The 13,529-nt window shown below is 37.3% G+C and overlaps 1 protein-coding gene across 2 annotated transcripts; it reads left to right on the top strand.

Annotated features, from left to right (window-relative positions):
- The first annotated feature begins 743 nt into the window (after positions 1-743).
- On the top strand, positions 744-5,834 carry LOC103711320 (elongation factor 1-delta 1-like). Of its 2 annotated transcripts, none has more exons than XM_008797420.4 (8): positions 744-865; positions 1,529-1,639; positions 1,727-1,843; positions 1,937-2,030; positions 2,453-2,573; positions 2,749-2,862; positions 2,966-3,127; positions 5,572-5,834. In XM_008797420.4, coding segments are annotated over exons 2-8 (696 nt in total). In that variant the 5' UTR covers positions 744-865; positions 1,529-1,553; the 3' UTR covers positions 5,574-5,834. The 2 variants fall into 2 exon arrangements, with proteins under 2 accessions (XP_008795642.2, XP_008795643.2); XM_008797421.4 differs by having other exon boundaries at positions 754-861.
- The last annotated feature ends 7,695 nt before the right edge of the window (positions 5,835-13,529 follow it).

Raw genomic sequence — 13,529 nt, 5'->3', positions numbered from 1 at the left:
AAATATAATTACATAGTATATAATATGATATAATATTTTAATATAATATTATTATAATATAGTGTAATATGATATTGTATACTATAGCATAAAAATATAACAAAACATAATATAGTATAATATAATATATTAATGATTGTTACATAGTATAATCTTGTTATAATGAAGCATAATGTAACATAATATTGTAATAAATGTAATATTATAATATTATATAATATAATAATGCATTATTACATATTAATATATTATTAATTAGTATAATATTATTATAATGTAACATAATGTAATATATTATTGTAATATAATGTAGTATAATATAATATATTTTCTTTAAGTATAATAATATGATATGATAATAGATGTACTAACAATATTTTTCATTCAGGGGTATTTTGGTCGCTATGAAATTTTATTAGAGCCAAAATAACTTCTAGATTTTTTACCAAATACTATTACATTATTTAAAAGCGTTTTTAGAATGTCAAAAAATATTTTCTTGCCCCTCAAAAACTTTGCCAAATGAGGCCTTACCGCTTGGGACTGGCTCGGGCCATCAGGTTGGGCCCGGGTCTATCGGGCCGGCCTGGGGCTTTGGATAAGAGTAGTCCTCTCTTTAGCCCAAAAGATGGTAGGCGCTGGTCCGGTTTTTTAAATGAACCGATTCGGTTTGAACCACTGTGGACGACGACGAGGAGAAGCGGCCTAACCCTAAATATAAACAAAACCCTCAGATTATGATCCAACGGCTCTAAAAGTTATAACGCCATTTTATAAATCCGGCTCCCGTGCTACATTTAAGTAGGCAAATCCATCGCAGCGCTTCCGCCTCGCCCTGCCCTTTTGCTTCTTCCGATCTTCGTAGGTATCCGCCCTCCCAGATTTCTCTTCTGGCATTGCAATTCCGTAATGGTTTTTGTGGATCGACTGATCTTTTCTTGTATCATCTTAGCATGATCACATCTTTAAGGCTTTGGATCTCGGAGTGCTTTTAGTTATTGTTCTATCGAATACTTTTTCGATCTTCTTATTATGTATGCTTTAATGCCGATTAACTATTTGTCTTTTGGTTTTCAATTGCTCTCGGAATTAACAGCATGCGATATGTTGTTTTATGCGACCCCCGATTTGATATTCTGGCATTATAAGTCATCGAAACTTAAGAAGAGAATGATTTTTTTTAGGAGAAAACTTTGTCACTCATTTCCTTTAGATGAGACTTTGTTTCAAATCCATGGAGCATGATCAAAGATTTCTTGGTCTAAGACGGCTGAGATTTTAATAGATGGTTGGTTGTAATAAGACTTGGCTCTAACTCAAATAGTCCACTTTTTGTTTCTTGGGTTATTTGGATTCCTATCAGCATTGCTTATTAATGGCTACGCTTCTGTGACTGGGAAAGTTATGATTCTTGATTGTGGAATAATTTTACCCTAAGGTTTTGCTATATTATACTTTCAGGAGATTAGTAATTTGTTTATAAGCAATCATGATCTTACACTAAGATTTTGCCATATTATACTTTCAGGAGTTTAGTGATTTGTTTATAAGCAATGGCTGCAACTTTCTATAATCTCAACTTGGAGTCTGGCCTCAAAAAGCTTGATGATTACCTTCTTGCTCGTAGTTATATAACGGGGTAAATGTTATGTTGCTTCTTGAGCACTTGTGTGTATTCACTATAACCATGAAATTCTCAAGACCCTTGTATGCAAATTTGTTTCAGTTACCAAGCTTCCAAGGATGACCTTGCTGTTTATGCTGCACTTTCTGTGGCTCCGTCATTGGAGTATGTTAATGTAGCTAGGTGGTATAACCACATTGATGCTCTTCTGAAGATGTGGTATGTGCTTAAGCTTAAATTTTGTACATTTCAGTTTTTGCCAGCTTGGTAGTATAAATTATACTTAATTGACTGGTGTGCTTTGATGTTCAGTGGTGTCACTGAGGAAGGTGCTGGTGTGAACATTGGATCATCTGCTTCTGCGGCCGAGGAGGCCCCATCCTCTCCTCCTGTTTCTGACCAAAAGGTCTGCTTCTTTATGATTCCTTTTGAAGTGCTTTATGCATTTTTTCAATGAGTGGGCTCTTGAACACCATTTACTGTCTTGTTAGTTGTGTATTCTTGGTTGGAGTTGCAAAGGCCATTCTGTTCTTTTTGAAAACTATAAGCAATCATTGAAATTTGTAATCTTCTAAAAAAAATCATATAAGGAAAAACATATAGTATAGGTTGTTATTATAGAACATGGACTAATTTATGTTGCTTCATTTTCTGGTTTAAAGCTTAGTGTTTGTTGCTCAGTCACACACTTGTGCCAACTCCGCAACTGTTTGAGGCCTCATTTTATGGATCATTTATTTCTTTTTCATTTAGTTTCTATTTTGTTATGCAGCATGGGCGATCATTAGAGTTTCAGTTATTCTCATTATTACTTGTTTTTTTTTTCAGGCCCCTGCTGCTGCTGATGACGATGATGATGTGGATCTATTTGGTGAAGAGACAGAAGAAGAAAAGAAGGCTGCTGAAGAACGTGCAGCAGCTGTTAAAGCATCTGGAAAAAAGAAAGAGTGTAAGTCTTATCTATGTGTTTTTTCTTCAGTTTGTCTACTTTTTCTTGTAGAATCAATGATTAATATGCAAACTGTTTTTATGTTATTAACTTTAAGGAAAATATATGTTCTTGTTATGGCAGTATTTCATACTTATCATTGTTAATTCTTGATTTGGATGTTGTTTAATGTCAGCTGGAAAGTCTTCAGTACTACTAGATGTAAAGCCGTGGGATGATGAAACAGACATGCAAAAGCTTGAAGAAACTGTAAGGAGCCTCCAGATGGAGGGTTTGTTCTGGGGAGCCTGTATGTAACACCTCTTTCTCTCTTATTATATAAGTACACCAATACTTGGATGCTTATGTCAGTCATTTCTGAATTTGATGAAATGCTATATACTGTTATGCAGCAAAACTTGTTCCAGTTGGGTATGGCATCAAAAAGTTGCAAATTATGATGACCATTGTAGATGACTTGGTTTCTGTTGATAACCTTATTGAAGATCATTTCTTGGTTGAACCAGCAAATGAGTACATTCAGAGCTGTGACATTGTGGCATTTAACAAAATCTGTGAGTATACTTGATTTAGATTTTTTTGGGGGGGAGAGTAATTATTTATGTTTACTCTGATCGTTACTTCAGTTGTTCATTGACATTCTATTAGTAAGCATACAATTTACAGTTCTTAAATGGGGTATTTAGTTCTAGAAACTTATGCAAAAAAAGGTGGTACCATATAGACCCTTATTCTTTCTATTAGATTTCTTAAGCTACCCCAAAAAATACCATATCAACTAGTCTAAGCAAGCAGGAGATGGCCCCAAAAAAATTAATAACAAAGAAACCAGTAGGCCTTGCTATTGGATCAGCATGAGACAAGCTGAACCTGCCAATGGCTTTTGCAAGTTCATGTTTGCATTCTCCTACAGTCAGGATCAACCGTTCTGAGTGTCCATTTAGAAAAATCAGATCATACATCATTTTGTCACCCATCTTTAGTGTACAGTTACAATGTTTAACAGGCTAGAAGTCAAATTTTCTCTCTTTTTTTTCTTTGCATTGACTTGTTACCTTAGGAACCTCAGCATTAATTTATCAATTCTTGCACGATATCTCATTTCCAGCTAAGGAGAACAAATCTCTCAAATTACTGGACATCTTGTGAATAAAGGCACACTTTTGTTTTCCTTTAGCAGAATTCTTGAATTCTTGTAGCTTAATGTTTACCTGGCGACCAATGTTTTCTCCTAGTTGAAAACAAGCGCACAAACATCTTGCACATATAGTTTTTTTTTCTTTTCATGTACGTTTGGTTATATTTCCTTAAGAAGGCAAAATGCAGAAAGACATCTTTGCCTCCATTTGCCCATTTTGTGATCATATATCACAATAGCCATTCTGCCATCATTGCTGGTAAATTCATTTTGTTTTTTATAAGTATTTTTCTTTTTCTATACTTATATTATTTCCTTCTATAAAAGTTTAAAGCCTAATATTGTTTTATTTGACTTCATTTTTCATGCTAGAGATTAGACATCTAAAGATCGATTCTTTTCCTCCAAGATCCTTTTCATCTTATATGCAAAGGAGCTCACAGTGGTCATTCACCATGTTATATCTTGCCATTTCAATCATCTCAACACATATCTCAAAAATACTCTTTTCTTTTCTTCAGGTTCTTAAACATAGATTAGTTTTAAACTTTTTAATCATGCATAGAAATTTTTATCCGCCCACATAGATTATGGCCATATGTATGGCAGATGCTGCAGATCATATGCATGCAGAGTAACAACTGACTGCATGTCTTGAAGAGAATCTAGTGTTGATTAATACCACCCATCTTGTGGTTTGTGTTCACATAATGCCTACCAGCCTACAAACATGTGACCAGAATTTCTTGAATATTTTTCCCTTTTAATACTTCTTGAAGAGAATCTTACTTTTCCTTCAAGGGAAGTTAACATACATATTACCTATTTCTATCTCCAACTCTGTTCCCTTCTAAATTCTTTCTTCATTTTATCCCTTGTTCATCTATGTTTTACCATATCAAGCAAATTTCCTTATATCAAATTTAAATTTTCATGCATTGCATTTTCTGTTTTGATTTTCATATAACTTTTATGCATATGAAATCTACATTTTTTCCTGTTCTCTTCTTCTCTTTTTCATAAGAAAGACGCAGACAATAATTGCCAGCGCAAATACTGTTTGTTTTTTGCAGTCCACTCATCATTTCTAGTTTTGCAGTGCACGTGTCGTTCCCACCACTTTTCTGACACTTTTTGCATTATATTAGTAACACCTGCATGCATATTGAAGCTTATAGCTGTCAATAATGTCCTGGCTGTTTCTTTTTTTGGACTTTCCTTCTAAGTATTGCATCCATTCGGATGGCACGTAAATGTTGGTCTTTTTGGAACAAGTTCCTCTAGTAGTTCTACATTTATTCTGATGTGGAGATTTTGTTTTGTTTCTGGAATTGGATACTGTGAAGGGTATTCCTATCTACTGTTGCGACATTAATGTGGTTCGGTTTGGTTCAAAAGAAAAAAAGGGTTAGAGTTGGTTCTAGTGTAGTTTTGCTAGTTATTAGCAGAATTTGATGTTATTATGTACTTTGAGAACATCAATTATATGGTGATGTTCCTTTTTTTTGGAAATTGGCGTACGTGGAAGATGGTCCATGGCTACAGTTATTAATATGTAACTATAGATTATGCTACCTCTGAAGTTGACAACTTTAAGCTCAACCCAGAGCTTCCTATTCACACACACATAAGGTCCTGTTTACTGAAGCCGATCAACTTTGATTTGGTTTTTAAAAATCCACAATTCAATATAGTCAGGAATGACTTCTGCCTTTTTCATTGGACTTTATAATTTTTTGAACATTATTAATTTAAATAATTTTGGCTACTTTTAGCATTCAATTTTATCTATTACAAGCATGTAGTTTTCCCATGCCTGCATGTTAGTTAACTGACTTGCTTCTCATGGGTTTTCTGCAGAGGACAATTTTGTGGCTGGGAAATGACTGCAAACCGGATGTTCATCATCATGTTTGGTATATTTTAGTGTGTTTTAGTCATTCAGAGAGCTCTTCGAACTTGTTCCCTGGAGAGAACCTGCTTTATATGATATATTTTTAATTTGAGCTTGAAATTATCTGGTGATATTGCATGGCATTTTTCATGTGATTGCGTTGCTTGTGACATTTGGGTATGTTGGGATCTAATATTTATTCTAGAACGAGTCTATCAAAATTTGCATATACTAAAGAGGCCGCTTAACAGCATATGGTTTAGTGTCAACGTATCTTCAGCTTTATGTTCTGACAGTGAAAAAAAAAATCATCGAAGAGCATAATTTCTTTTCTATTCGTTTCCCTTGAGATATGATAAAATTAGCAATGACTGTCAACTAATAATTATTATACAATGATTTTATAAAATTTTTCATATACAAGAACTGGCCACCTGACAAGTTTACAAGGTTACAACAAACAAATTGTCACCGGTCATGGACCAACCTCATGCTGCATGCCTGACAATGTCATATCATATATGGTTTAGTGTCAAACCGATCTTAAGCTTTATGTTGTGACTTGAGAATTTTCAATTGCTCGTTACAACCACCCAAAAATGCGTCACCTCTTCTCATCTCTGCGATATTGTGGTGGTGTCACAGCAAATCTTTCAGCATGGGCTAATGCCCACTGATTGAATTCAGGAGAAGATATTAACTCTCTCAAAGCTTTGTTCGTGTGTTCTTTAGTAATTAGATCCCATTCTTCCTCTCAGGGGTGTTGTGAAAGGTCAGAATAATAACCATCCTTAAATGGCCTCTGTGGTTGTCGATTTGTTGAGCCTGTAAAAAGCAACAAAAATCAAGATTTGCTTCATCCTGATAATTGCAGGAAGCCAGTTTTGAGTTTTGGACTCTGAACCTGAGAGTATTCAACATAAGAGTTTTTGGAGGGTGGAGTTTGAACTCGAGTTCTATTGATGCTTTTGATCATCAGCCTGCAAATCATCAGAACATGTTAATTTCTCTCATCAACTAAAGATTGAATCCATTAGAATATAGAAAACATAATAAATGCAGAACAGGCCGTCAGAAAGTACAAAAAACTAAAATGAATTATTCTTTTATCAATTTATGCGACTAAAATAAATGAAAGTATGCATCATCTAGTTTTGGGAACTGATAGTATTTCTCTTACATTCAAAATAATCTCATTATCGATTTTTCCCTGCAAAAACATCTTATGAATGCAACTTTTTAGCGTAGAACCAAGTCCAAGTACAATTAATACATTTTAAATGGTCATATTTACATCTAACAGTCCATGACATGATGTACATGCATGTTAATCACCCTCACTATGACAGGGCTATAATCTCTATTCATGGGATCTCAACCCTCAGGGATGCATCTCCACCCTCGAGCATGACTCCATTGCCTCAGCTGCATATATGTAAAGCCATTCTCCTTTCTCCCGGTCTAAATCAGAGCACCCCATTGCCTCCTATCTCTATCATGAGCCCACCATCCTCTGCTGCCAAAACAGCAATATATGAACTTATTGCAAGAAAAGAATTTGATCGACAGCAGTAATTCCATCAACACCAAAGCCATCCATAAGTGATTAGAGGTTCTCTTTCTACCATTCATGTTAGCCACATGCTATAACAAACATATACATATATATATGCATGCATCTATGTCCGTAGGTATTTATGTGTGCACATATGCAGAGTTATAATGGCTCCGGAGATGCACATAATAGGTCTTTAAATAAGGACCATTTTTAGATGGCATCCCAATCAAATCCTCAAAAATCAAGCCTAGGACTGGACTGGGCAATAACAGCAAGCTGGACTGTGCTGCGTTTGAATCTTGGTGGTGTTTTCTATCCAAGTATTTGATCCATGTAGTGTGCTCCCAACCTTTATTATAAAAAAAAGGGAAAAGAAAAAGGAAACAGTGATCATGTAGGGATATGTTGTATGTGGATATCAGCATTGTCTAAACCATTGTGGCCATCATGCATTGGCAGCAAGATCATTTTATCGCAAGAAACCTTAAACATTTCAATTGTTGGACCCAGATCATACTAGCTCTTGTTTTCTTGCTAACCTAGGATTCTTCGCATGTGTTAACCAACCAAAAGGGTCAACAATGTATATCAAGCTTAACATCCACCGCATCATGTGCGGCCCAGACCACAGGGACACTAGAGTCAAGACACACCAGAATCTGAATCATAGATAACCAAGGATAATTAAATAACTGAACTTGAGGGGATTCTAACTCATGACCAGAACTAAACCTGAACTCTTATATATGTTAACTAACCAATCAACGCCAATAGCTCAAGGTAATAGGGAAAGGCTCAACAATGAATATCATGCTTAACCACAAGAAATGTATCTTCACTGTGTTTATTTCCATGTGCTTGCGAGATTAGCAAAAGACATTCATTGCTCAAGTTTACAGGTATCTTACAGGTTACTTGAGAGTATTTCACTGCCAATAAAACAAGTTTTGCTAGAAATAATGTCTGATTCAGTGATTTCTACAACCAAATTGAGCCCATGCCAACATGCCTTTGTTAATGATTATTGAAGGAAGAATTATACTACACTCCACACAACCACAGTACAAAAAGTTAACTACTAAACATCTCTGAAATGTTAAAGCATGGAGACCTTGCATGGTGAACCATATTAAGATGTATACAACATAGTAAGATGGATATGCAAACATAATTATTGTCAAAAAAGAATTATAGAACTAATAAACCTACAACACCAAGGAGGTAGATCTCAAGTTTGACGCTTGATCCCAGGGGAATTCATGATAAGAGAATGGAAAAACCAAGATACTAGCTCATAGACTAAAATTGTCATGTCATGACTATTTGTTTAATATCCACAAGTATAAGAACATTATTTTTCAGATCAACTGGAGAAATAATCGATAGTTTTGCAGAAAAGATATCGCATAATATTCTTAAAGTGCTTAGACTTGAAAAACTTGCAGCATCGTCACCTGAACAAACGGCATACGAATCTTGACTTCCCATATGTCCATGTTATTGCTGAAATTATGATAACCAAGCTCCAGCTAGTATTAGGCATACCAAAAGAAGTATAGCCAGCTGCAGCTGACAAAATTTAAAGAAGGGAGACATTTATCAGTAACTTGTAACACATTCAAGATAAGAAGGGGCATCAGCATGACAGTAAATAAAGTATTGGTTGTCAACAAATCAACATAGCTTATAGTACTGGGCGCCAAATACATATGCAACTTTTTCTTTTTCAATGATACTGGAGCAACAGATTAGGTTATATGCATCAAGTGAAGAAGATAAGATTTTGGTACATGATGAACAAAGTTTAAACACCTGGTCGGAATGCAGGTACCGATTGGGGACCGGCCAATACAGCACTAAGATCCCTGTGTATCTAACACTGTATACTGCAGCATCATCCTGGACTATAATTTTTTTTTTTTCTATCTATATCCGTATTTTTTTTTTTTTTTGATAGATATGGATACGAATATGAATATTAATTGTATGCTCATATTTCTATTTATATTCGAATATATTCGGATATAAAAATAGATCCGAACAGATATTATCTATTCTACTTTTACGTCTACTTTAGTTAGAAACAACCGAAAATGAGAGTCAAATGATCTCACTAAGTGGCTGGGTCTAGACTGGATCTAGATCATAAGGTCAAACCGCTTTGGGACAGATATGGGTCAAGCTGGACTCGGAACCGAGCCGACCCATTCGTGCTCTCATCGCCAATGCTAATTTTCGAATAAAAATTCTCTGGGAGATCCCCTAAAGCGCGTGATATTGAGGCTTTTCATCTGTACCTCACGTCAGGGAATACTGTGAATCTCAAAGCAGTGGCCAAGCAAACTAGATCGAACTCAGGGAACACCCGTAAATTTCCTCAAAGCCTCGTCTTTTATTCCCAACCTTTGATCCCCTTCCCATCGCTTCTCTTCTTTCTTCTGCATAGTTATTTCTTTTCTCGTTCTAGTACGCCGTAGGCCGCTATGAACCGGGTGGTGAGGCAGTTGTCGTCGTCCCTGCCGTTTCTCCGGCGGGCGGAGCCGGCGGTCGGTGTGGGGTCGGCGGCGGGGGCAGCGGCGCACGAGAAGCAGTGGAGCAGGGGCATAAGGGTGAGGGTGAAGGACGGGAATCTGGAGCAAGCGTTGGCCATCATGCAGCGGAAGATGGCGGCCAGCGGGATGGAGCGGCTTATCCGGCGGCAGGTTGATTACCACCTCAAGGACTCGGAGAAGCGCGTCCTCGCCCGCAAGAACCTCCAGTACCGCGTCCGCTCCCAGGAGCTCGCCCGCAAGCTCCGCACCATTCTCATAAAAAAGATCAGGTCTGCCCTTCCCTAACCTTTTAAACCCTAAGAAAAACCCTAATCTCCGGGATTTTTTTTACTTTTTATTTATTTTTGAAATATTTTTGTTGAGTTACTTGGAGTTTTACTTTAATATTGCAGTATCTGTCTTTTTTGAGGAACAATATTTCAATTTGTCATTTTGCATGGCATAAGCGCAAATTTAGGTTCAGTGAGAAAGGGAAAACAAGATAAAAAAGTTGAAAAGGAATATTTATCCTTTCTCTCCATAAAAGAATAATTGCGTATTTATTTTCTTACAACAAAGCCTATTAGAACAACATGCGAACAGTTTGCATATATGTTCCATTAGAGGACAGGGTTAGTGTCATATTTGATGTTTGGCACACTTAGATCGTTAGAATAATTATAGCTTTGACAACACTTGGATCTTTAAAATCAAACCAACGAGCACATAGATTAAAAAAAAAATGACAACCAACAAATTCATCAAACTGTAAAGAAGCATGGATTTTCTCCAGACAACAAAAGATTGATATCTAATCATGAATCAAAGGTCATGTTACAATATGAACATATTTCTACTAGACAAAAGCATGGACTTACGTCCTAGAAAGGACTGCTTTATTTGTAGCCTTATGAAATAAGAGTCAGCCTCAATGTAGCCATAAAGACAGGGAGGATGTGGGTATCTTTGGCACAATAACATTGAATAGGATAACAGCATGTCCTTTCTATGTTTTAGACTTCATTTTAACGTGGATATGAAGTTGATCCAGTTAAAATTTGCAGTCTGTCATGACCAGTAAAAATTACAATGCTTTGAAACATATCACATGCGCGTATGCCAACACTTAAAACTTGCATAATTCTACTTCTTTTTGGCTGCACAATGAGGGGTAACCCTCCCCCTTAAGTTAAGCATTTTTGTTCAAGTCACTACTCAACCAGAAAGAAAACCAAGAGAGGATTTCAGGGACCATTTCTTAAAACCCCAATGTTCCAACAGCCTGCTTAAGTTTAAAGTGAAGCCATATGATTTATAAGATCAGGCCTAGAATCCTGAATAGTTGAAGCAACCAGCTTAAGTTTGGATTGATGGCTCATGAATTGAGAAGAAAGCCACTTGAGTACAAATGGACTTTCATTAGACAACCTTGAATGCTTGAGTGACGATGGGGCCTTACAGGTTGGTGAAAGCTTGGCCTTTTTCTGAATGATTTCTTGGGCCATCTTTGGATAGGGATTGACTGACTGTCCAACAAATTTTTGGATAAGCATAATAAGATTGAAGTAGGGGTAATTGGTGGGCTACTCATGAACTCATCAAGGTTGGTTGCCGTTCGGACAAGCTCTTAACATGTAGAGAACAACGTTGGAGGCAGTTGATAATATGTCGTAGTAAGTAGGACAAAGGAAATCATGTGCCATAGATTGTCAAGCAAAAGGAACAGAAGCAGATATTGTTGAGGATGAAGGACCAAACACTTCTAGGGTGAGCTAGACTTGCTTGATCCCGTATGTAGCCATGTGCTCTTGGTACAAAGAGTGTGGCACTCATCCTAAAGTGGGAGGTTTTAACCTTTTTTCTTCTTACTTTAAGTCTGGTTTATTCTTTGCTATTTACAAAACTAAACAAGGAAAAAACTTAAAAATAGGAGAATACTTGTAGCGAGGAGAGCGAGGGGTTACCACTGCCTTTATCCTAGCTGTGTGCCATCATCAAATCACTTCAACAACATTCAATGAGCATATCCAAAGATGAGGAGTCAGAAAAAAGAGTTGATGGTGATGGAGTCCAATCTTCCGCTAAAACCTTGCTTTGGTGTTTTCTTAGGAAATTTTTGAAATTGATTGATTGCCCACCCGAGCCTTGGCATGCCTGAGAACTACAAGGAAATCAATAGAGGAGTTGTTGCTTCACAATTGTAGTAAGAGGTAGGCGGTAGAGTAGATCTCTCATTCAGGTGGGATGGTGGGGGAAATGGATTTATATGATCTTTGTTGAATAACCATCAACAAAGATGGGGAGTTAAGAGTGTTGAATTTGGTCAAAAATAATAGTCAATGAGGAGAAAGGAGGTTCCCCATTCTTCTCCAACTCCAGGCATTTTTTGCTATTTATTATTTAATCTTGTTTAAAAAAAAGTTGCAGCACTGCACCCTAGATGTGTATGTCCAAAAGAAGAAGCGCATGGACATGGATACTGGGAGAGAGTGAACTGCAGGTTATGTTTTATCAAATAGACTAGACTTAAACACCACAACTAGTTATGACTAAATCAACACATTTTGAACTGCTAAGATGATTTAAGTTAAACTTAATGGCCATGATGGCTTGTGGAAGAAATACTATTCGTGCTTTATTTATGTATATATATTTGATTACAACTGAAGAAAATCTTGGTAGGGTCTTCCAAAATTTTAATGTAAGGGTTTTAAATATATGGAAGAGACCAAAGGAAGACCTATGTAAAATTGATTGGAATACATCTGTGAAGCAGTCCGCATTTGAAGATGGGAAGTCTGATTTGGATAGCTAGCAAGACATGGTTGAGAGTTGACTTGTATGCCATGGCAATGCTGATCCACTATTAGTTTAGGTCTTATACTCCCTTCTTATGGTGATTTGATTAGTTATTTAAATATATATAATTGCATTTTCTGTAAACAAGTATGTTTATTGTGTTTGTTTGAAGCTCTGGAAGAGGAAGATGTTACCAATGTCCTAGAAATATTTTCTTCAAATAATCTATCTATTGTTGTGAAAGACTTAACTTCGTGAAGGTTACATTTTCAAAATTATGGTGAATATTGTTATTGCCTGGATTACTATCTGATCCGGGACGATCTCTAGCACTTACGAGCGTCTTGGTTGTCTCAGCCCCACGCCAGAGGAACCACACGATGCGCGGGAGGAAGCGCGTTCCGAGTTCCATGCGAGGAGAACCATACCCGACGTGTGTTTTGAGTTCCATGCGAGGAGGAGAACCATCCCGACGTGAAGATGATGGTGAGTCCCATGCATTCGCCAAGCAGGAGGAAGCTCGAGCCGAGCCATCCCGCATCATGCACGGTAACCATTGCATGGACGTGGGAGTGAGGAGCGTGGGATGCGTGTTCCAAGCCTACTCCCGAGCCATCACGCATCCGCGCCTGGGTCCCACCTCAAGAACTATGCACAACGGATGGGGGAAGTTTTCCGAACTAACCCGCGTGACGCACGAGTTTTGTTGCATGGCATAATCTCATGCAACGTGGGACCTGGGAGGCTTTGAAGTACCTCTAAGCCATGCATGGCTATTGGGGAGAACGTGGGATGTGGGGGAGTAGCATGGGAAGCCAGTTCTTTGTTCCATGCAGTTGCACCACATAACCACTCCACATCTTGCTCACTCCAGAGGAAGTGGTCCACGTCGGGTTCGTGGGATTATGGGAGAAAGAAGGAGCTTTTGTAACAGGGAGAGAAAGAGAGAGCTGGAGAGAGAAGCTTGGGAGTTCAAAGGAAGAGATAGCCTCTGTAGTAGGGAGTAGACCTTGTAACAGAGAGAGTCACATCAGTG

Source organism: Phoenix dactylifera, unplaced genomic scaffold, assembly GCF_009389715.1.
Source record: "Phoenix dactylifera cultivar Barhee BC4 unplaced genomic scaffold, palm_55x_up_171113_PBpolish2nd_filt_p 000184F, whole genome shotgun sequence".
Lineage (NCBI taxonomy): Eukaryota > Viridiplantae > Streptophyta > Magnoliopsida > Arecales > Arecaceae > Phoenix > Phoenix dactylifera.
This window is presented reverse-complemented; position numbering and strand designations above follow the sequence as displayed.